Genomic DNA, 25,676 nt, shown 5'->3' with positions numbered 1-25,676 from the left:
TCTGACCATTGGAACGACCGGGAATTCTTTTCCTGTGAGGTCCCATCGTCAGATTTTTTTTTTGTCACAGCGATGCCCTTTAGTGCCGAATGTTTGCCCTCCTGGCAGGGCGGTTCTTGCATTCAGCCGTTGTTTTCCATCCTTTTTACTCAGCATCCCCCCTGGATGCAAACACCCATCGGCTTTGCATGCGATATCGGGCGGTGGCCCCACCCCTCCTGGGGGGGCTCCTCCTGTTCGCCGCTGCCTCCGACGGTTGTTTCCCACACTTTATGCGGCAGCGTCCACTGTTTGCCATGATGCTCCTGCATCCACATGCTCAGATGACCTTATCGCTCACCCCTCGGGGTGGCGACGTCATATGATCACGTTGCGTTCCATCACATTGTGGGTCAGCTGCGTATGACTTCGCTTGCGGTTCAGCCTTCTGTTGTTCCTGCGTGCACTGGCAGTGACGTCATGGCCCAGGTGCCATTAGACGTCTTTCCGGTGCCCCACACCAGGCTCACCTTGGTCTTGTTAAGAGGCTTTATAAGGAGGACGCCGGGAATCCTTGGGGCGCCATTTCCTCTCCATGCCATGGGTAGCTGCACATTTTTTTTGCATCAGTTGGCTTTTCCCAGGGAGGGCGGTACCTTTTGTCCTACCTATTTGGGCAGGCAATACGGTTATTTGGATTCCTACATTGGGACTACATATTTATCAGTTCACTCAAGAATCTTATTACTGGGGTGGTGTACAGAATTTTCCAATGTTGTTTGATGTCTTGGGATCTATAACTCCCTGCTTTCCCTGTTTGGCGTCTCCACTTGGATAAATGTATGTATGTGTATGTATATATATATACACATACATACATACATACATACATACACATATACACACACACATACACTCACACATATACATACATATATACACACATATACATATATGGTAAATAAAGGTGTAGCGCTTAAACTCAAACAAAAGTTCATAATAGGAAAAAGTTCTAAGCATAAGTAAAGTCGAACCAATCAGAGCCATCACCATCGAAGATAAACAAAAAGCTTCTATTGGACGAGATCCACCATGAAGGGAACTTCAGAGGGAAATAGAAACACCATCACCCAAACTGACTGACTCTTACCATCAGTGTATGGGTTATACACATAAAATGTGTATAATGGAAAACGATCCTCATAGAAACAAAAGCGGGCCTCTGCACCTACAATTCCAAAGCATTCCTCTCCCTCCGGACCAGGTAAGAAATTCTAGGAAACCCTCCTCACAACAAAATAAAGTGCCAGGTGCGTTCTGGTGGGCGTATGAAACCTCGGGAGTTGTAAACATGTAGGGAGTACAGAAGGAACGCTCATTGCGCCAGATACATAACCAGGGGTATTTATTTGTAGAAAATAGGTAAACAAACTCACATTCAGTATGAAATTCAACAACAGTATGAAGCAACCAGCGCTTCTAACCATCAAGATGGCCGCCGTGTCTCCTTCCAACCTCGTCCTGGGCGACGTCAGACGAGTGACGCTGGACGAGATTGGACGGAGACATGGTGGCCATCTTGATGCGCTGGTCCCTTCATACTGCTGTTGATCACATTTTATGTGTATAACCCATACACTGATGGTAAGGGTCAGTCAGAGTTTGGGTGATGGTGTTTCTATTACCCTCTGAAGTTCCCTTCATGGTGGATCTCGTCCAATAGAAGCTTTTTGTTTATCTTCGATGGTGATGGCTCCGATTCGTTCCACTTTACTTATGCTTAGAACTTTTTCCTATTTTGAACTTTGTTTATGAGTTTAGGCGCTACACCTTTTTTTATAATACTCCAATTGCATCCAGCAATTTTGTGTTAGCAGCTTTCCCTATATTTATTTACACATTTAGCGCAACAGAGATAGAAGATAGATAGATAAAAAATTATTGTGTATTCTGTTACTCATCTACATACCCTTAGGTTGATTATTCCATTCTCTCCCTTTGGGAACTGTGAACATATATTCAAAATCGTTTTTTGGCCCACATATGGGCTGGACCATTCTATTGGGGCTATCATTTCTCCGGGCCCCTTTGTTGGACCATACGAAATTGTGAGCGTGTTCTAATTTATTTATTTTACATTTTTTTGCTCTGGTTGCTTGCACCTTTTCCATGCCTGTGTTGTGTGTGTGTGTGTGTGTGTGTGGTTTTAGCCTCTTCCACCTCTCGGTTTTCTGAGGGACGGTTTGAGGTCTCCCCATGCTCACCCGGGTTTAGCATTGTGTGGCTTGCTCCCCTTAGACATGGATTTATTGATATTTTGGACACCTTATAGTTTGATATATACATATATATTCCGCTCTGTAGGTTCCTTATCCGTATTCAGGTGTTTTCGTACGTATGTATAGAACGTATGTTCTTTTGAGTTCAAACCATCCGGTAAGCTTACAACTGCCTTGGTGGTGGCTGCCTTGGTGGTACTGCACTGGTGTCTTCAGTTTTCACCCATTATGTTGGATGCCAATGCAGTGATTAGGATCCTCAATTTCCTTAATATACACTGTGGACTTTAAATCTTTTCACGGACTTATTTATTTACTTTTTATAGGAGTATATATATATATTTATTTTTTATTTTTCTTTAGTAATCTACACGGCACATATCACACTTTGTGTGGTACTTTGTGATTTTTTTTTTCTATATTTCATTAGCCATCATGGTTTGTAGATTTATATCATTTGATTTACAGAGATTTTGTGATTCACCTTTCAATGGTAATGGTTGGGTTATGTTAACCAACTTAAATACTTTAGCACTACACTTATACACTCTTTTTTGAAGGAAGACTTTGTTTTTTTAAATAAAAACATTTGATCTCTGAGTCTGATATTTACGAGAGTCACCCTTTAATAGTATATACATTATACATCTCCTCTAATAGTATATATCTCCTCTAATAGTATATACAGTATATCTTTTCTGTCTGTTATTCTCAGAGTGGATTAGATATTTTGCTTCCTAACCATATAGTTGGTTATTTATATTTACCACTGCATAGGAGATATTTAAGAATAAAAATGGCTTTTTTTTAAAACTTCACATATTAACTAAATTATACACCACACTGTTTATTAAGGTTATTAACCGATTAATCGAAACAATAAAAATCGTCCAACTAATCGTTTTACAGAACAGTTAGCCTAACATCAATAGTTGGAGGGGATGACAAGGAACTATATACAAGATTTTAGTAATGAGAATGGTATCATTAGCAGTAATCAGCATGGATTCATGAAGAATCGTTCTTGCCAAACCAATCTATTAACCTATGAGGAGGTGAGTTGCCATCTAGATAAAGGAAGGCCACTCATTAAAATTAGAAGAAAAGAGGTTTAACCTTAAACTACGTAGAGGGTTCTTTACTCTAAGAGCGGCAAGGATGTGGATCTGAGTCTGATCCTCGGATCTCTGCAGAGATAGACAAATAAACCTTGACTGCCCAGACAACATCTAAAGAATGTAGTCATATCTCTTCCACCGAACAAGGCTGAGACAAAAAAAGAAGGCAAAATAATGTCCTGATTTAAATGAGGCCGACACCACTTTTGGCAAAAAGGGTGGCACAGGTCATAACACAACTCTGTCATGGTGAATGATTAGGTACGGTTCCTGCATGAAAGGGCCGCGAACTCTGACACCCTTCTAGCTGAGGTGATGGCCATCAGGAAGGCTAGCTTGCGTGACAGCAAGTCTAATGGAATTTCCTTAATAGGTTCAAATGGTTGTTTCTGTAACACAGACAGCACCAAGTTCAAGTCCCAAGGACACATAGGTGACCTAATGGGGGGGGGGGGGAGCAAGCGAGTTGCCCCTTGCATAAAGGTTTGGATCACTGAATGGGAGGCTAAAGGCCTTTGGAAGAATACTGATGGGGCCGAAACTTGACCTCTGATTGTACTCAATTTGATTTCCACAGCTGAACTGTAGAAGAGAGAATTCTCCCAATCACATATTTCCGAGGATGCCATTTTCTGGCTTCACACCAAGCAATACAAGTCTTCCAGACCTTATGATAATTGGGGTTGAATCTAGGACATTGAGACAGTAGATCGGGGCAATGTGGAAGCATCCATGGCCCGTCTATTGTCATTCTCACAATCTCCGGGAACCAGGGCCTTCTGGGCCAGGCTGGTGCCACCAGAATGACTAGAACCACCCCTCTCCGAATCCTGCGCAACAAATGTAGAAGGAGAGGCATCAGAGGGAAAGCATAAACCAGGGAGTACTGGCTCCATGGAACTATCAGAGCATCTGCTCCAATTGTCAGAAGATCTTTTGTTCGAAAACACAAACTGCTGTAGCTTGTTGTTTAACTTGGATGCCAGTAGGTCGACCTCTGGCCATCCAACGTTGGCAAATTTCCTGGAACACCTCTGTGTGTAGGGACCATTCCCCCAGGCAGATCTGCTGGTGGCTGAGATAATCTGCCTTCCAGTTCTCTAGTCCCGGGATATGGACTGCTGATATAATTGGCACATGTCCCTCTGCCCAGGCAAGTATGTAGTTCACCTCCTTCAGAGCTGAACGATTCCTGGTACCGCCTTGGTGGTTTATATAGGCCACTGCCGTGGCATTGTCAGACTGAACCCTGATAGGGCAGTCCTGAAGCTCCACCATCCAGGACCGAAGGGCCAGACGTACTGCCCGTAATTCTAGGACATTGATGGGCAGGGTCTGCTCTGTTCCCGAACATTTCCCCTGAGCTGTGAGCCCGTCTAGGGTCGCTCCCCAGCCTGAGAGACTGGCATCTGTAGTCAGTACTCTCCAAGTTACCGGGAGGAAGGATCTTCCCTTTTGCAGGTTCTGATCCTGCAACCACCAGTTTAGGCTTAAGCATGCCTGAGGAGATAAGCACATTGGATAATCCAGAGCTTATTTCCCTCTGTAACAAGCCAACAAGATGTCTTGTTGTAAGGGCCTGGAATGGAACTGGGCATAGGGCACTGCCTTGGAGGACACCATCCTCCCTAGAAGACTCATACAGAGCGGAATGGAGGGTTGTCTGGTGCCCTTTATCTGACGCAACTGATCCTTCAGGGCACAGATCCTTACAGGTGGCAAGAATATTCTTGCTTGGACCGTGTTTAGGATCAGACCTAAATACTTTAGACTTTGAGCTGGTCTCAAGGCTGACTTTTCAGTATTTATGATCAAGTCTAAGCTTTTCAAATACCGCACTATGTATATTATGCTCAGTTCTAGAGCCTGTACTGAGTGATCTCTGAGCAGGAGGTCGTCCAGATACCCAAGCACCAGGATCCCTTGGGCCCTTAAAAGACCCAGTACTGGTGCAAGGACCTTTGTGAACACCCGGGGAGCTGTAGCAAGCCCAAAGGTTAGAGCCACAAACTGAAAATGATGTTCCTCTACTGCAAAACATAGGAACCACTGAGGAGGCTGAAAGATAGGTACGTGTAAGTACGCGTCCTTTATAACGATGGAGGCTAAAAAGTCTCCCCTCTGGAATGATGTTACTACTGAGCGGACAGACTCCATCCGAAAAGGATTGTATCAATAGATACTTGTTCATGGACCTTGGATCCAAAGTGGGCCTTGTGTCCCTGTTTGGTTTCTGAACTGTAAACAGGTTTGAGTAAAACCCTGTGCCCCTTTCGAATACAGGAACCTTTACAAATCACTCTTTGATGCACTAGATGGTGTAGTGCCTGAAACAATAATTTTCTTTTTGGAGGATCTGAGAGAATCATCCTTAGTGATATAGGGTGAAGCAGCAGCGTTAACTAGGCACAATACCAGATAGGTGCACCGGCTCAGATTGCCCGGAAGCCTCTGGTCCTTCAGGGGATACAATACCAGGGCTACGACTAGGTTCATCAGGAACTACTGAGGTGTGCCCTTCCCTGTGGCGTTAGTCCCACTCCTCTTTTTGGAAGACATTTAACAGCCGCAAAGAGTACTTGGGTGTAGTATTAAAACACCTCAGAAGGGAGACCCTTTAATAGGGCTCACCAAGCCCCTATGCAACAATCCGGATAAGCACCTTTAGCCTGCCAAGCAACACCTGGTGACTCACGTGACCCGGGTAAGGAAAAAATGAACCCATGCAAGTGTCTGTTCAGAGCCTGCTCTGTGTCCCACAGCTGCCATTTGGAAGCACCATATGCTTGGTCTACACAGCTTAAATAAGCTGGGTGTGCGCCGGAACATTGTATACATGCGTGCGCATGTGCGTGGTCCCAGGGAATGGGCGTGACTGTATTAATTATACTACGCAAATCTTCGTGCACCCAGATAAAGGCTACGGTGCATGTGCGGCAAAGCCGCGTGCGCCATGGCTGCCAAGCAAATTGCTGAGCGCAGCGGCGCTCTTTTGCAAACGCACGCGAGCCATGGCGAAATGGCGCACCATCATACAGGTAAAAAAAACAGCCAGACACAAGCAAAAAAAAAAAAAAGGTATACTTTGCAAACACCCACAGCTAGCCCAGAACTCCCCCGTACGGTCACCGCACACAGGTGTCCAGGTTTTAGCTAGCTTGACTGCTTGTTACAATAACTGACACCCCACAATAATAAAATAAAGGGGTTTCACTTATCCGTCCAGGCGCAGGGACACTTAGAAACTAAGGGCCCAATGTTCACCCTTCACGGCGGGTTCCTGTCACTTGGATCTTCAAAAGGACTTTTCATATTTAGGGTCCACTCCCTTGGACCTGTACAGCACGTTGCAGGAAATGCCTTAGCGCTGTAGAATCCAGGATTCCCACTCCGCAGGGTCCAGCGCCCGGAGGCCACATTACGGGCAAAACCGCGCAGGATCTTGAGTCTTCTTTGCAAGGCTCAAGTACATTTATCTAAGCATAAAAGCCTGTGTCAAATGGATCCGATCGGTCAATCCCTCAATTCATTTTGGAACAGTTTGTGGGACTAAAGGCCTGGAGCTCAGAGAGCTCAAAACAAACCGTGTCATCCACCTTGCAGACACTGGAAAAAAAACTAAAGTACTTCCTGTATAGGAGGGGTTATATAGGGGATCACTTCCTTTCTGAAGACCTTTGGTCTACCAGTGTCCATTCACCCAATGATGAAGTATAACCCAGCAGGTAATGAATATTAGCCTGACTCTGTGCCCCATGATGTATGAAAATAAAAAAAAAAAAACAAACAAAAAACAAAAAAATACCAAAAAAACAAAAAACAAAACAAAAACAAAAAAACAAAAAAAACAAACAAACACACACTTTAAATTGTAGTGAACACAAACACAATACCCAATATTTGGGTAAAATATAAAAGATATGACAAAGTAAATAGATAGCAAACATGTCACACTTTAAATTTGCACACGTTCGTGGAATGGCAACAAACTATTGTACATTAAATTATTCATGGGCAATGCTTTAAAAAGCCTTTACAGACTACAGTTTTGAGTTAAACAGGAGGTCCGGCACTTAAAAGGATTGCTCTCGCTCTGGCGTTTACAGCATTACCTCACATATGGGATCGCGGTTTACATATGCATACGGGACCTACGTGCACATTCACCTTAAAAAAAAAAAAAAAAAAATTTCAACTTTATTGCCATTACAAGTGATGAACATCTCTTGTGATAGCATGGGCCATGACAGATCCTCTTTATGGAGATCTGGGGTCCATTAGACCCCAGATCTATCCTCTGGCCCCCAAAGCACTTGAATCAAACAGAGATTGGTTTGATCAGATGCTGTATAAGCCAGTGGTGGCTTGTAAATAAACCAAAAGTGATGAAATCTTCATCTCTTGAAGTTTCTGACATCATACAGTGGGAGGAACGTCAATTCCTCACACTGTGTGCAGGGAAGCTGATGCCACCAGTGACATTGGTACCAGGCTCACCAATGGGAGGTCCCCCTTCCGCCACCTGTAAAAGTGATCAAGTGGTTATGTTGCCGCTCAGACTACTTTTACCAGATAGAGACTTTCCGCCTAAAAAGAACAATACAAGGACTGTGGTTGAAGCTGCAACGATGATCCTGGTATAATGGCCTACGGGCGGGAAGTAGTTAAAACTAATCTCCAGAAATCCAGTCACTTTGATAAAATGGGCACACACACCAAGTTAAATCCAACAAGGTGCATGTCGCCTTGTAGACCTCTCTCGCTATTGCTACACTTCAGGTCTGAGAGGAGAGACACTGTGTTCTAATGCACAGCATCTGTCTGCCACTCCCTCAAAATCAGTGCATTAGGCTACATGCCCATGGACGTTTTAAAATGTAAAGCCAGTACAGACGCCAGGAAAAAAGCGGCGATAAAAACGCGATTTTTCTCCGCATTTTGCATTGAATTCAATGCACGTTACTCCGCGCTGCCTTTCAGCCGGGTTTCTTTCTGTCTCTATTCAAAATCAATGGTTTCCTATGGGAGCCCATTGATTTGAATAGGGTTCGCACCAGAAGTCCGATCAGGAGGATGCGACTTGTGTGCTGAGAATCTTGAGGGGGGAACCCAGCGAAAATTTGAGTGCGATTCCCCCTTCAAGAGGATACCAGACCCTTAGGTCTGATATGGATCTTAAGGGGAACGCCCACACAAAAAAAAATTTTTTTAAATGGCGTGGGGGTCTGGGGACAAGCACCTTGTCCCCACGTTGGTTGTTGGGGTCTGCGGGGCTTATCGGAATCTGGGCGCCCCCTTTAATAAGGGCCCCCCCCCCCAAGATCACAGCCCCCCACCCTATGTGAATGAGTATTCCCCATTCACCTGGGGAAAAAAAAAAAAAAAAAACAAAACACACACACACACACACACACACACCACAGGTTTTTAAAGTAATTTATTAGGCAGCTCAGGGGGTCTCTTCCGACTTCTCCGCTCTCTCCAGTGTCTCCCAGGGCATGATGGGACTGTGACGTCATAAGGGGCGGGGTCACCGGATGGCATCACCCGGTGACCCCACCCCATGCCTATATAAGTTGTTGCACACACGGCATTACAGCAGGAGAGAGCATTGGGTCAACATCTGAAGAAGAGAAGAGGGAAGACGACAACGGAGAAGACCAGGTAACCGCTAGCAAAAGAACAGAAGATAGCGGAGGAGCCCAGCAGAAGACACCGGAGAGCGTGGAGAAGAGGCTGGAGAGAGCGGAGAAGTCAGAAGAGACCCCCGTAGCTGCCTAATAAATTACTTTAAAAACCTGTGTAGTGTGTGTTTTTTTTTTTTATTGACACTTTTTTCCCCCAGGTGAATGGGTACCCCATACTCATTCACATAGGGTGGGGGACCAGATTCCGATAAGCACCCTGCCCGCAGACCCCAACAACCAACGGCCAGGGTTGTCGGGAAGAGGCCCTTGTCCTCATCAACAAGGTGCTTTGGGGTGGGGGGGCCGAAGGGCGCCCCCTGTCCCAAAGCACCCACCTCCCCATGTTGAGGGCATGCAGCCTGGTACGGCTCAGGAGAGGGGCGCTCGCTCGTCCCCACCCCCATTCCTGACTGGCCGGGCTGTGTGCTCGGATAAGGGTCTGGTATGGATTTGGGTGGACCCCACGCCGTTTTTTCGGCGTGGGGGGTTCCCCTTAAGGTCCATACCAGACCCAAGGGCTTGGTATGCTCTTGGGGTGGGAACCCATGCCGGTTTTTTATTTAAAATTTGCCACAGAGTTCCCCCTCAAGATTCATACCAAACACAGTGTCGGGCATTGGCGGGGATCCAAGTCAGATCCCCGTTCATTGAAAATCGGACGCGTGCCGGCTTCATGTCGCAGGGCAAAGTTGGATCCAAAGTAGGACGGCTGTCGTGTCACACCAGTATGAACCCAACCTAAAATACCAACATGTCAGAGGGAAAAAAAAAAAAAAAAAAAAAAACCAAAAAAAAGGGGGGGGGGGGGGGGATGGAGAAGAAAAGAAAGATCAGAATCACCCCCTTATATCTGTATTTTGCTGAACCACCTTTAAAATTACAGCCTTTGGTCTGTTGGGATATGTCTCTACTAACTTTGCAATATTTGCCCCCACTTCTTTGCAGAACTGCTTAAGTTTATTTCAATTTGATGGTGACTGTTTGTGGACTGCAGTCATCAAGTCATTGGGGTTTAAGTCTGGGCTCTGACTAGGTCATACAAGGACATTGACTTTTTCTCCTTCAACCACCGTGTGGTAATTTTTGCTGTGTGTTTTGAGTCATTGGGGGTTATTTACTAAAACTGGAGAGTGCAAAATCTGGTGCAGCTCTGCATAGAAACCAAGCAACTTCCAGGTTATATTGCCAAAGCCTAATTGAACAAGTTGAAGTTAGAAGCCAATTGGCTACCATGCACAGCTTAACCAGATTCTGAGTGCTTCAGTTTTAGTAAATCTACCTCATTGTGATGTTGGGAGGAAAACCTTCGCATTGACAACTTTGTCAGAGGGTGGCAGATTTTCCAAGAATTTGACTGTATTTTTCCCCATTTTCCCTTCTATCCTGACAAGTGCTCCAGTCCTTGCTGCAGAGAACACCCTCAAATAGGACATTACTACCTCCATTCTTTACTGTAGGAATAGTGTTATTTGAATGGTGAGCAGTGTCGGATTTCTGCCAGATTTCCTTACCTGGCCATAACACCTCTTTTTATGTGGCCTCAGAATCTTCAAGGTGCGTTTTGGCAAAGCTCATTTGTAACGGCATGTGGCCTTTAAAAAATAAAAATAAAGGAACAATCTGAAAACACATCAGATCTCAATAGGGAAAACTATCATGCTGGATATCTATATGGATATGGACTGAGTAATGCGTTAGGAACAAAATGATGCCACAATGTTTGATGGAAATTGAAAATTCTCAACCTACAGAGGGCTGAATTCAAAGACACCCCGAAAAACAAAGTGAAAAAATGATGCAGCAGGCTAGTCCATTTTGCTGAAATTTCATTGCAGCAACACCAAAAATGGTCCTCAGTTTGTATGGCCCCCACGTGCTTGTATGCATGCCTGACAACATTGGGGCATGCTCCTAATGAAACGAGAGATGGCGTCCTGGGGTATTTCCTCCCAGATCTGGACCAGGGCATCACCGAGGCTCCTTAACAGACTGAGGTACAACCTGGCGGCGTCGGATGGACCGAAACAATGTCCCAGAGGTGTTCTATTGGATTTAGGTCAGCCGAGCATGGGGGCCAGTCAATGGTATCAATTCCTTCATCCTCCAGGAACTGGCTGCATACTCGCGGTAAATGAGGCTGGGCATTGTTGTGGATTCCTGGGTTCCTCCTGGTACACTGCACCAGCATAGGGTCTGATAATGGGTCAAAGAATTTCATGGATTTGCCTCCCCAGACCATCACTGGCCCACCACCAAACCGCTCGCGCTGAACGATGTTACAGGCAGCATAAAGTTCTTCATGGCTTCTCCAGATCTTTTCACGTCCATCACATGTGCTCAGGGTGAACCTGCTCTCATCTGTGAAAAGCACAGGACGCCAATGGCGGACCTGCCAATTCTGGAGGCAAATGCAAATGCCAATCAAGCTCCACGGTGGCGGGCAGTAAGCACAGGGCCCTAGAGGATGTCAGGAGACAACCCTCATGAAGTCTGTTTCTGATTGTTTGGTCAGAGACAGTCACACCAATGGCCTGTTGGAGGTCATTTTGTAGGGCTTTGGCAGTGCTCATCCTGTTTCTCCTTGCACAAAAAGGAACTACTGTCACACACACACACACACACACACACACACACATCACATCGCTTCACTTTTTCCACATTTTGTTATGTTACAGCCTTATTCCAAATAATTTTCTACAAACAATACCCTATAATGAAAATGTGAAAGAAGTTTGTTTGAAATCTTTGCAAATTTATTGTCCCATAGCCACTCATTGTCATGTTGGAAGATGAACCTTCGCCCCATTCTGAGGTCCAGAGCACTCTGAAGCAGATTTTCATCAAGGATGCCTATGTACGTTGCTGCATTTACCTTTCCCCTTGATCCTGACTAGTCTCATCCCCATAGCATGATGCTGCTACCGCCATGCTTCACTGGAGGGATAGCATCGGCCAGGTGATGAGCGGTGTCTGGTTTCCTCCAGACAGGACGCTTGCCATTCGGGCCAAAGAGTTCAATCTTTGTTTATCAGACCAGAGAATTTTGTTTTGCATGGTCTGAGTCCTTCAGGCCTCTTTTGGCAAACTATCATGTGCCTTTTACTGAGGAGTGGCTTCCATATGGCCACTCTACCATACAGACCTGATTGGTGGAGTGCTGCAGAGATGACTGTTCTTCTGGAAGGTTCTCCTCTCTCCACAGAGAAACGCTGGAGCTCTGTCAGTGTGACCATCGGGTTCTTGGTCACCTCCCTGACTAAGGCCCTTCTCCCCTGATCGCTTAGTTTGGCTGGGCTTCCTGCTCTAGGAAGAGTCCTGGTGGTTCCAAACTTCTTCCATTTACGGATGATGAAGGCCACTGTGCTCACTGGGACCATCAATACTGCAGAATATTTGCTGTTCCCTTCCCCTGATCTGTGCCTCAATACAAACCTGTCTCGGAGGTCTACAGACAATTCCTGGTACTTCATGTCTTGGTTTGTGCTCTGACATGCGCTGTTAACTGTGGGACCTTATACAGACAGCTGTGTGCCTTTCCAAAACATGTCCAAATTAACTGGATTTACAATGTTTTTTTTTTTGTTTTTTTAATAACAAACACACACACGCCCTTTACAACCCCTCTAAGTGAGTAACTTAAAATGCTGATTTTCTCCTGTCAAGATAAACAGCATTTACAAGAAACTAGTGTCCATAAGGCCTAAAGTGATGCCTATGAACAATTTTTGGTACCAAAGTTTGCTGATGTCCTATGGGCAGGCACAATTTCAAGGATTGACAAGCTGGGTTTCTATTTTTTCGTTCTAACCAAACCTGGATTATTGTTAAAAAAAACAAAGTAGGATTGGGTCCGTGTGTACTAAAACCAGAGTTAGACTTACCGGTAACTCTTTTTCTAGGAGTCTTCCAGGACAGCCTCTGAGACATAGGGCTCCACCCTCCGGGACAGGATACACATAAACTAATCTTAAAAGGTGGTCCTCCATGCCTCCCTCTTCAGTTTACCAAAGAGCTACCGGAAGGCTCTGAAAGACATAATACACTAACACGTCAGTACATAACTCCAAACACCAGTTAATAGAAAACACCGGGTGGGAAACCAGGCTGTCCTGGAAGACTACTAGAAAAAGAGTTACCGGTAAGTCTAACTCCGTTTTCTCCTTTCGTCTTCCAGGACAGCCTCTGAGATAAGCAAGAAACTTACTTTGTCAGGGTGGGACTACTGCCTGGAGGACCTTTCGTCCAAATGTCTGCTCCTTGTCAGACAATAAATCCAGACAGTAAAGTCTAGCAAATGTAGAGTAGCTGGACCACATTGCTGCCTTGCAAATGACCTCCGGAGAGGCACCGGCCCTCTCTGCCCATGAAACCGAGACTGCCCTGGTGGAATGTGCCTTGACTAATGGTGCATGCCTACCTTTCAACTCATAAGCTTCTACGATTGCCATTCTTATCCATCTAGCAATGGAAGATTTAGATGCCCTATAACCCTTGTGGGCCCCCGCAAAATTAACAAAAAGAGAATCTGAGTTCCTATAGCTTCTAGTAACTTCTAAATAATCTAAAAGGCTTCTTTCAACATCCAACTTAAAGATTCCTCCTCATCCGCCTCTGAGGTGGAACGGAATGTCGGCAGGACAATATCATGAGTTCTATGGAACATAGATGCTACCTTAGGGAGGAAACTGGGATCTGTCTTAAGTACGATCCTATCCTCCAGAAACAACAAAAATGGCTCCCGAATAGAGAGAGCCTGCAAATCACTCACCCTTCTGGCTGATTTGATAGCTATCAAAAAAACTGTTTTGAGTACAACCCATTTTAGCAAGGATTTTTCCAGGGGTTTGAAGGGACTACCAGTAAGTGCCCTGAGGACCAAGGCCAGATCCCAGGTGGGGGAGGTTCTCACTCTCACCGGTCTGGACCTCGCCAGGGCCTTGAAAAAATTCCTAACAAATTGATTTTACTGAAGCGAGTGAGGTCTGCAGGAAAATACTTAAGGCCGCAGTCTGAACTTTCAGAGTACTAACAGAAAGGCCCAGTTCTACACCTGTCTGAAGGAAATCCAGGACTGCCAGAATCCCAGGATGATTCAGTCCCTGCTCTACCAACCAGGAATTAAACCTTTTCCATACCTTGGCATAAATTGCCCTGGTTACCGGTTTACGGCACTCGAGTAGAGTTCTAATCACCCTTTCTGAAAATCCCTGAGCTCTCAACAGCTGTTCCTCAGATACCAGGCTGTTAGCCTGAGGTTCCCTATTTGCGGGTGTAGAATAGGGTCCTGGGAAATCAAGTCCTCCCTGACCGGGAGAGGTAATGGAGGGCAAATGGCCAGTCTCTTCAAATTGACAAACCAGGGTCTCTTTGGCCAAAATGGCACTATTAGCATGAGGTCTGTCGATTCTGCCAGAAATCTCTGGAGAACCGCAACTATCAGTCTCACTGGAGGAAAGGCACCAAGGATTGGCAAAGGCGTCTATCCCTGTGGCCTGATCCCGCGGGTGGATGAAAAAGAAATGTGGCACCTTCTTGTTGCCCTCCAAAGCGAAGAGGTCCACCTCCGGCTGTCCCCAACACTGCACAATCTTCCTGAAAACATTTAGGTTGAGGGACCAATCGTCCTGACACACATGCTGGCAGCTAAAAAAATCCGCCAGCGAATTCTGACAGCCTTTTAGGTGAATGGCTGACAATGAGGACAGATTCACCTCAGCCCAGCACAGAATTCTGTTTGCTATGGTCTGTAGGGTGGGGCCTTGTGCCGCCCTGCTTGTTCACATATGCGACAGCTGCTGCATTGTCTGTCCATACCTGTAGCTGCTGTCCACCTATCCGGGACTGGAAAGCCTCTATAGCCCTTAGAAATCGCCAGAAGCTCCCTCTGATTTGAGGATTGACTGGCCTCTACTGGTGACCAGGCTTCTTGCGCTAAGGACCCCTCAAGGTGGGCTTCCCATCCCAGTGCACTGGCATCGGTTGTCACCACTATGGACGCAGGACGGGCCCAGGACAGACCTACTTCCAGACTGTGATGAGATCGCCACCACCATATAGAGTCCTTTTGATTTTTGCTGGTAGGAGCATAGGTTGATCTAGGCTTAGATTTCTGCCGTCCCAGTAACACAGCATGAGATTCTGCAGAGGGCGCTGATGAAGCCTTGCCCAAGGAACTGCTGGGAAACAGGACGTCATCAGACCCAGAACTCTCATAACCTCTCTGATCAGGGCTACTTGATTGGTTTGCAGCTGGGCTACAGCCTGTTCCACCTTCAGGATATCTTTCCTGGGGAGAAACACCTTCATCTCCACTGAAGAGATTTTGTACCCCAAATACAGGACCTCCTGTGCCGGGTCAGCTGGGACTTTCCCTGGTTGATTAGCCAACCGTGAGATAGCAGGAAACTCTGGGCCTCCTGCAAATCTCTCTCTAGTTGATGAAAAGAGGGGGCCACAAACAGGAGTTCGTCCAGGTAGGGGATCACTGTAACGGCCCTGACTCTTAGCTGAGCTAAGGCCTCTGCCAGAACCTTCGTGGAGATTCTCGGCGAAGAGGACAGACCGAAAGGTAGTGCCCGTAGCTGGAAGTGCAGAACTTCAGAATTTATTCTGACCGCTAGCCTGAGGAATTTTTGAAATTCCTGACGTATAGGGACATGCAGGTAGGCATCCCTGAGATCTACTGTGGCCATATAGCAGCCTGGAAACAGAAGGTTGGTTACAGTAAATATTGATTCCATCCTGAATCACTTGTACCTTACAAACTGGTTCAGGATTAGTCTGAACTTCCCTGAAGGTTTTTTCACAACAAAAACACATGGCGGTATACACCCTGACCTTGCTCCTTCTGGGGCACCTGCACAAGGACTCTCTGATCCACCAGGTCCCCTTAATAGACCCAGAGCTTTCGCTTTTTTCCGGTCTCTGGGTAACCTGATAACTTGAGGGGGGACCAAATTGAACTCCAATCTGTAACCGTTCTTTATGATGTCTAAAATGAACGGACTTGAAGTTGAGCTGGTCCATTGTGAGAGGAACTCCCCCAGTCTCCCTACCACTGGGACACAGGAGTTACTGGGGTCTTGCGGTGGTTTGAGGAGGATTAAATAGGATTCCTCCTCTTCCACGCACTTTATGGCCCGTCTAATGCTTCTTGGGGCGGCCATCCCTCTCGTTGGCCCTGTTGTCTGGGGCCTCGAAAAAAAGCGTTTGGCCTCGCTTTTCTTCTCTCAGGAAATGCTTTCTTCCTGTCCTGAGTATGTTCCAGCGTCTCCTGGAGGTCGGGCAAAAACAGGTAGTCACCTGAAAAGGGTAACCCACAAAGCCTAAATTTTGAGGTGCCGTCGCCTGTCCAGGCCTTTAGCCATACAGCCCTTCTAGCTGCATTTACTAGTGACCTAGCAGCCAAATTTTACAGACTCCACGGAGGCATCTGCCAAAAAGCCAACCGGCTTAAACAGTAAGGGAAATTATTTCAAAAGCTGTTGCCTAGACGTACCAGCCGAAATGTGGGATTGTTATTGCGTTAGCCAGCACTACGGATTTCTGGCCACGCACGTAGCTGCAAGGGCTGGCTTCAACCCAATTGACGAGGTATCCCAAGCCCTCTTTAGCAGCACATCCACCCTTTTATCCATGGGATCTTTGAGCGATCCTAAATCGTCAAAGGCCAAGTCTGTCTTTTTTGAGTCTTTGGCTAAGGGTACATCCAGCTTGGGAATTTTATTCCAAGGATGAGAAGCATCTGCTTCAAAAGGGAACCTCCGCTTGAGGCTACCTGAAAAGAATGGCCTCTTTTCCGGCTGTTCCCACTCCAGCAAAATCAACTATAAGATTTATGCACGGGAAAAACCCTGACTTTATGAGCACTAGACCCCTGGTACATCAGGTCCTGCTTAGAGTGTTGAACCTGCTCCTCATGAATCTCTAACGTGTCATACATCGCTTTCAATAAATCCCACACATCATCCAGAGACAACTTATATCTCGACCCTCTGGAGGAATCATCCTCCCCCTCCGAGTCGGATGCTTAATCCACTTGAGAGGAGGCTAGCGATCTAGGTACCCTCTCCCTATCCCCCTCGCCGTCCTGACTGGGCTGAGATCGGGAAGGCAAACTGGCTGCCCTGGGTAGGGATGGTGAAGGACCCTGCATCCTATTCATCGTTCCCTTGAATTACTGAAAAGTGGACGCAAGCTGGTCTTTAACTGAAGCCAGGATTTTGTGACATTCTACCACAGAATCATCCTTGACGAGACTGCTGACACAATCGGGGCATAGTGGCTTCTCCCAATTGGAGCCTAACTTAGTCCCACATACGGCACATTTTTTCCTAGGCAGCTGTATCCGAGTCTTGTCCTGGGCTTTCACCTGAAAGCCAAAACCGAAAAGAAAAAAAGAACAAACTTCCATTAGTATGCCTCCCTGACCCAAACCACCACTGTGCTAGGGTCAGCCTAGGAAGTGTCCGCCCATCAACTGAGGTTCCCCACCCAGGGAGGCAGTTACTTGGGTCCCAAAAACCCTGGCCGCCCCAGGTAACTTACCACCTTACCTGGGAGGTGCCGGAGCCTGCTGAACCGGAGTCTATTGCTTGTGCAGCCGTCTCCATGTTCTTTGGTGTATGTGCAGCCTTGCTGAGCCTTATCTAAGAACCCTAAAATGTCATCAAGGGATCCACAGGTAACTCTTGCAACAGTTTGTGTCAAAGTGCATTCATCTACAGTTAAACTGCTTTCACACAGACGCTTCACAGATGCTATAGTGCTAAAAATAGCGCCTGTAATAAAGAGCCTCTCCTCTCACTCCAGTGTGAAAGCCCGAGTGCTTTCACACTGGAACGGTGCGACTGCAGGATGGTAAAAAAAAAAAAAAAAAAAGTCCTGCAAGCGGCATCTTTGCAGCAATGTAGGAGCGGTGTATACACCGCTCTTAAAGTGCCCCTGCCCATTGAAATCAATGGGCAGCGCCACCGAACCACGATCGGTTTTAACTCTTTTTCAGCTGCTAGGGGGAGTCAAAAGCATCTTGCTAGCGGCCGAATATTTCCACTAAAACGACGGTAAAGCGCCGCTAAAAATAACGGCGCTTTACCGCCAACGCCCCCAACGTGAAAGTGGCCTTAGAACGAGACTGCCCAAATTTAATATGCAAAGACTAGGCCTTCTGGAACGATGTGCTGTAGACTCATGAATCAGACTTGTTTTGCAACAGTAAGAGTAGACATTTTTGGCCCAGAATGAAAACAGCAATTATGCCTTGTTATATAGGCTGTGAGAGCTCTGCATGTGTGGCTGCTGGTGTACACCCAGTGTATCGCACCGCTTACTTTTTATTTTTTTTCCCCAAGGAACTTTATTCAAATGTCAGGAGTTAAAGTGTCATGAGGTTTGCTTAGCTCAGTGGTTCTCAACTCCTGTCCTCAGGACCCAATAACAGGCCAGATTTTAAGAATTTCCTTGGTGAGATGCAGACAGAATACTGCAATCACTGAGCAGCAAATGATATCATCTGTGATGTATTTCAGTTATCTTGCAAACCTGGCCTGTTAGTGGGCCCTGAGGACAGGAGTTGAGAGCCACTGGCTTAGCTGCTTTAGAGCCTAGCCAGCTTGCAAAGTCAACAAGAATTTTGAATAATATCAAAGTGTGCTTGACCTGGAAATGGAACACCATACTTATCAGAAATACAAACAAATCCACCAAGGAATGCCTCAGAAAAGATATGGAGAGTTATAAAATAGACAAAAAAGGTGTACTCTCCCTCCCCCATATACACCATTACATCCACTGATATTTTTCTTAAATAAATGTATAAGATTTTTATTTAAAATGTGTCACTTATCTATAGGTACTTTCTGAAAGAAGATCTAATGTTTGCCTGTTAAATAGTCAATTGTAATTGGATACACTTTTTCACGACTATACATTTTCCACCCTCTATGACCTAATAATGCTATACATATACAGGCCGTCCCTGGGTTACAAACAAGATAAGGTCTATTCTTAAGTTGAATCTGTTTGTAAGTCGGAACAGGTACATTTTTTAGGTGTAGCTCCAGCCAAAAAAAACTATTTTTAAGCTTTTTGGATAACACAGGGAAGGACACCCCTTTAACGTTTGTTTTGCTGTCTGTACCCTTGTTGAGAAGATTTCACCTCACTTTCTGTCCCAAAGACAATTGGGATTTTGAAAATTTTGGGTGGTTGTGGAAACAAGCCTTGGTGATAAAGCATCAGTGGAGACACCTTTTCCCCATAAAAAAAAAAAAAAAAACAAAAAAAAAAAAAAAACACAGGAATGAATTTCCCTTCCTGGGTTAGATTTCCTCTCACTTCCTGTTGTCTCCCTAAGTGTCGGTTCACACTGCCGCGACTTGGGATCCGACTTGTCAGCCCTCAAGTCACCCCAAATCGTTTGACATTGGGAATTACATTATAGTCAATGCGAGCCGTCTTAATGTACACAGTGAAAAAACTATAAGAGTAGTGGTATTTCACCCATAGAATTCAATGGAGATCGCCTCCAAGTCGGATCCTCATCTATAGTGAAGCGACTTTACAGGAAAAAGAAAAGATCATGAGGGGGAACTCCACGCCAAATAAAAAACCGGCATGGGTTTTCCTCCAGGAGCATACCAGGCCCTTAGGTCTGGTATGGATTTTAAGGGGAACCCCCTTTGCCGAAAAAACGGCGTAGGGGTCCCCCCAAAATCCATACCAGACCCTTATCCGAGCACGCAGCCTGGCCGGTCAGGAAAGGGGGTGGGGACGAGCGATCTCTCCCCCCCTCCTGAACCGTACCAGGCTGCATGCCCTTAACATGGGTGCTTTGGGGAAGGGGGGCGCCCTGTGGCCCCCCCACCCCAAAGCACCTTGTCCCCATGTTGATGAGGACAAGGGCCTCTTACCAACAGCCCTGGCCGTTGGTTGTCGGGGTCTGCGGGCGGGGGGCTTATCGGAATCCGGGAGCCCCCACCCTATGTGAATGAGTATGGGGTACATCGTACCACTGCCTATTCACCTGGGGGAAAAAAAGTGTCAATTAAAAAAAAAAAAAAAAAAAAAAAAAAACACACTACACAGGGTTTTAAAGTAATTTATTAGGCAGCTCCAGGGGTCTTCTTCTGACTTCACTCTCTACAGCCTCTTCTCCCGCTCTCCGGGTTTTTCTGCCGGGCTCCTCCGCTATCTTCTGCCACTCTCTTGCTAGCGTTGGCCCAGTCTTCTCCATCGTCTTCTCCCGAAGTTGTAACGACACTCTCTCCCGCTGTAATGCCGTGTGCGCAACGACTTACATAGGCATGGGGCGTGGTCACCGGATGTCACCAGGTGACCCCGCCCCTTATGGCGTCACAGTCCAGGGGCATGATGGGACTGTGACGTCAAAAGGGGCGGGGTCACCGGTGACATCACCCGGTGACCACGCCCCATGCCTATATAAGTCGTTGCGCACACGGCATTACAGCTGGAGAGAACGTTGTGTCAACATCGGAAGAAAAGAAGAGGGAAGACGATGATAGAAAAGACTGGGTCAACGCTAGCAAGAGAGCAGCAAAAGAGCAGAAGATAGCGGAGGAGCCCAGCAGAAGAACCGGAGGCCGGAGAAGAGGCCGGAGAGACCCCAGAAGTCGGAAGAAGACCCCCGGAGCTGCCTAATAAATTACTTTAAAAACCTGTGTAGTGTTTTTTTTATTGACACTTTATTTCCCCCCAGGTGAATGGGTACAATGTACCCCATACTCATGCACATAGGTGGGGGGGCCGGGATCTGGGGGCCCCCTTATTAAAGGGGGCTCCCGGATTCCGATAAGCCCCCCCCCCGCAGACCCTGACAACCAACGGTCTCTTCTAGAAGCGTTTTTTCCCTTTTCAAAATAGCCAAAAATGAAAAACGCCTGTAAACAAAATGCGGCAAAATGCGAGTTACCCCGTTTAGAAGCAGCCAACTGCCTCTGAACGTCCGTTTACTAGCAGCAATGTACATGAGTCGTAAAAGTGTCACTCTATTCCAAAATTCTTGCCAAAGAAAGCAATGACTGTACAAAATCTTGGGTTACGCTTGCAAACAAACCAGGTGTGCCTGTTTAGACCGAAGTGGCTAAACAGGTACAAGTGCTTTGTTTTTAGTGGCTCTATCCAGAGGCTATACACATAGAAATTCTTGAACAATTTCAGCCACTTTCAACCAGCTTTTAAATTGCAAAGCAACTGAAACTAGAAAAGCTTCAATTTCTTGGGAAATTGTGTGAAGTGTTCTTGCCTCCACCAGTAGTCTACAACTGGAGTGGGCAGAGTAACTGGGAGGAGTGGCTTGAGTAACTTGTGTGGTTGGAGTGGCTGGGAGTAACTGGAAAGGTTGGACAGGGCAGAGTAACTTTATGGAGTGGGCAGAGTAACTGTGTGGAGTGTTTGGAGTGAGTAAAGATAGTAAACATTACACTAACCAACTGATTGATCAAAATTTAAAAAGTGCACATGACAAGCTTGATAGAGAGTGAGAAATGCATTTCAACTTTTATTTATATAGCACATTTAATTGCAACGTCGTTGCCCAAAGTGCTTCACAGTTACATTAAAACATACATTTATAAAAACATTAGCAGCATTATCAAGCCTAGCAGATGAAGGTATGACCGCATGCATTTGGGGGTCTCGGCATCTTGACGTAGAATGGAAGTGAAGGTGTGCTATCTGTTTGATGATAATCGGTGTTTACAACCACTGTTTCCTGGCAACGCTCATGCCCTGTTTATGCTTCACAACCACGGCTCAATACACAGGATCATGATAGCTGCAATAACTGTGCAGTACTTCAAATGGTTGTATTTTAAAAACTGTAAATCCTGCAGCGAAGAACTTTATATTGTGAGAATCACAAGACCCAGACCTAGATTTTGATGCATAGTATGTCTCTGAAATATTAAAAATGAAGGCACAGCCACAGTTTAGATATTGCCCTTCAAATTTGAAGTGGCTAGAGTGGAGTTTCAATGAATGTCAATGGACGGCGTGAGTTGAAAACAAATGGTCATATTGTGAAAACTATCAGGACTATGGCTTAGCTGTGGACATGTTTAGTGGCAACAGGGATAGCTGAATGTTTTGATATAAGATTTGTGTAGGTGGGCTTGAAAATGAGGGAGTGGTGGCAGTTTAGAAATCATGTCCTGATTTTTCAGTTCCCACTCTAGTTTTGAACATTTCGCCATTCATTCCTATGGGACCAATTTCGCTGCAAAAAAAAAAAAAAAAACAAAACACAACGATATTTCGTGAACCATTCGGCGAAACGTTCCACATAGCAATAGCACACCAATCTGGAACAATCCGCACATTTCGGTATATTACTGTCTATGTAGTGTAAAAGCTGTGGGAGGAGTTAGGGTGGTAAATTTGGCTATAAGAATAATATATATGTGAAATAATAGTAAGTGGTCTTGCTATGCAAGAACACTTAATAAAGGAGGCAACCTACCAGCATATGTCAACTGAAAAAAAGTTATGGAGGTTTTGAGCTGCTGCTGCAGGTATGAAATTCAAGAACCTAAAGATATCTGTACAAATCTGCAGCAGTCTCCCAAACCCTTCTATGTTGCTGCAGGTGCCTGCACTTTATACCTGCAGCAATTTTATTTTGTGGACTGTGGCTAGTATGACTTAAAAGGAATAGTGCCACATCAATGGTGCAACTGGGATTTACTGTAGGAAACTCTGCCCCACCATTAGTGTTTAGTAGTCACATCCAATGCTGCTCCTCTACTGGCTGGATGACATCAGGCCTAGATTATGCTGGCACTACTGTGCAGGGGGATCACTCTTCCTGATAGTGCCCACTAACGTACTCTGCATACAGCACAAGGCTCCACATTGCAGTGATTAACAAAAAAAAAGAAAACCACGGGCTATACTTTAACTCTTTAATGACAAAAGCTAAAACAAACCCCAACGACTGAACCCAGTTTTACAACTTTGCAGCTGTCCGTAAAAAATGTACATATCTTTACAACTACTTGCACATGCAGGTGAATAGCTTCTTTGTTTCATAACAAATTGGGCCCTAATTTGGTATTAAAGGTTAAAAGTGAAGTTTGAGATTTTTTTTTTTTTTTCAAAAACTCAAACACACAACACACACATACCATACAATTATACATACCTAGGTGGAGGCAGCATTGATCCCCGCCAGCTCTGCAGTGAAAATTAAGCAACGAAACACCTCTGTTGGCTCAGTTCTTCCCTTCCGCTCTGAGCCGAGAGCTGTAACTGTCAGTCACCGTCTCTCTGCTCTCCCCTCCAGCGCTCACTGGCCCCAGTAGCCGGGCTCCAGCAACCAGACCCCTTGGTCCCAGCAGCCCAGCCCCTTGGTCTCAGCAGCCCGGCCCCAGCAGCCCGGCTCCAACAGCCAGACCCCTGGCCCCAGGACCAGCAGCCAGCCCCCTGGCCCCAGCAGCCCGGCTACATCAGCCAGCCCCCTGGCCCCAGGACCAGTAGCTCAGCAGCTGTGTGATCAGGCTGAATTTCATTGAGCACTGGTAAAGCTGCATTTAATTGGCACTGATCATGCTGCAATTGGGGGGTGGGGGGTCAGCGCCAGCACGAAGCGTCACCTCCCTGAAATTAGTTTTTGCAGGTTGGGAAGTCTGCATTTTTCTTTTCTGAAATAATAGAATTACGAGGAGTGCCATAATCAGGTTTTTATATTGGTCCCTCGTTACACTAATGATATAGAATTTAACATACAAAATCGCCAGGAATACCTTCTGCAGTATTCATTCTAGATTTGTATGTTGCTAATGTTTGTTATACGTAGTTCTTACATGATGTTTTGTATATCCTTTACTTGTATCATTCTGATATTATGGAACATGTCTTTCAAATAAAAGAATCGGGAAAAAAAAAAAAGTTACCTTTACAATCACTTTAATGTCTAGTGTACACACAAACACGAGTGGCAAATTACTGAGAAGCTCTGTGGACTGCGTAAAGAGGCCTGGTAGCGTACAGATCACATAACTAACCAGGACAAGCGTAAGAAGCCGTCCCTAGGACAGCTCTGCAGCCACTATACCGGCCCCTCCTCCCCTGACCGTACACCAGCACACTCCCCTGCAAACTTCCGAGTGTAGAACCGGTGTTGCAGCTCTCACTTCCGGGTTATCAGCCAATCACCTGCAGACACAACACAGCAGTCGAGCGAGCCGGAACGTGGTTGGAAGGCTGTGGATGGGAATGCCTGTAATGCAAATCCAGCGAGCCGGGCGATACAGAGAACCGCACAAAGGCCCGGCTACCTCGTGTGTAATATGCGGCTACCCCCGGCGTTCTCTGCCATGTACACAGCCACAAGTAGACCGGATAGATCAGTCCTGGCCTGCTGTATAATTTATTCCCCCTAAATACTGTAGCCGGCATGCTTGGCAATATGAATGTTACCGGTGACCGCTATGCTCAGTCGCTGAAATGACACTACGTGCAGTGAACTATACATTATATAATCATTACATTGAATGTATTGGTAGAAGAGAGCAGCACTCACCAGCAGGACTAGGACACAGGCCGGGTCGGTCAGTGGTAGAAAGATGGCGTGTTTCATGGTCGGCATGCCTTAGCTGCGGCACCTCTCACCTCACACCATAGAGCTCTGCAGGATAGCACTTCGCTAACACGGCCACTTCCTGAGCCAGCACTAGGATCTTGATGACGTCTGGGTCACATGACTGGGCTCACCGGTGACATCACCGTCACTTATGACCGCCCAGTTTGAAGACCCAGTCAGAGCGGGAGGACAGGTCTGAAATCCGAGTCATTACTCAACTGTATAGTGGAATGTCTCTTTTTATTAATGAGGAAGTAAACTTCCTTTACTGACTTTTACCTATAGGTAAACCTATGATAAGGCTTGGAAAAAAGGTGTAGGTGCAGCGCTGGTGTGAATTAAATCTTCAAATTAATGAATGAAAAAATATGATTTTTTATATAATTCAGAAGTGGTGAAAAAAGACTGAAAATAAAAACTAAGGCAGAGTTCCAATATGAGAAATTGGGAAACTGACAAAAACGGGAATCAGGGTAATTGTAGTCAATCTCCTAAAGGCGTGCTTTGATAAATATCAAAAAGTATTGGATACAGTGCTCAAACCAGTAAAAAATAAAATAAATATCTAATGAATAATAAAACCTTATAAAATGTTCATAAGTGTACAAACAATGACCTAACACCATAAACAAATACTGGAAATGATGATAAAAATTCTCAAATACATATGGTGAAAAAAAAATCAGAAAAAGAAGAATAAAGCAAAGTCCAAAGGGTGAACTTAAAAAACTGAAGTACAGTCCTAAGATCAAATATCCAAGTGACAAAGGTTAGCCAGTAGGTTATCATATAAATGTAGAGACCAAAAGCCAAAGAAAGATCCCTCCTCCGTAAAGTTTTACACCCAAGGTGAGCATGTAGTCTCCTTACCGACTTAAATGACCACCTAAGCGTTCTCACCAAGCGCAGGGAATTCGGTCTCCTAAAAACCAGTAAGGATGTTTGAAGCTGCTATATCTGTGTCACTCAAAAATATAAACAGAAAAGGCTTGCATAGTGTAGTATTTAAGTGAAG

The 25,676-nt window shown here is 45.7% G+C and overlaps 1 protein-coding gene across 1 annotated transcript in view; it reads right to left on the bottom strand.

Annotated features, from left to right (window-relative positions):
- ERP44 (endoplasmic reticulum protein 44) overlaps positions 1-24,800 on the bottom strand; it is a 161,102-nt gene extending 136,302 nt beyond the window's left edge. The window contains exon 1 of the mRNA XM_073630644.1: positions 24,602-24,800. Within this exon, the coding sequence (XP_073486745.1) occupies positions 24,602-24,667 (66 nt within the window). The 5' untranslated portion in view covers positions 24,668-24,800. The remainder of the gene's footprint in view (positions 1-24,601) is intronic.
- Between the last annotated feature and the right edge of the window lie 876 nt (positions 24,801-25,676).

Source organism: Aquarana catesbeiana, linkage group LG05, assembly GCF_042186555.1.
Source record: "Aquarana catesbeiana isolate 2022-GZ linkage group LG05, ASM4218655v1, whole genome shotgun sequence".
Taxonomy (NCBI): Eukaryota; Metazoa; Chordata; class Amphibia; order Anura; family Ranidae; genus Aquarana; species Aquarana catesbeiana.
This window is presented reverse-complemented; position numbering and strand designations above follow the sequence as displayed.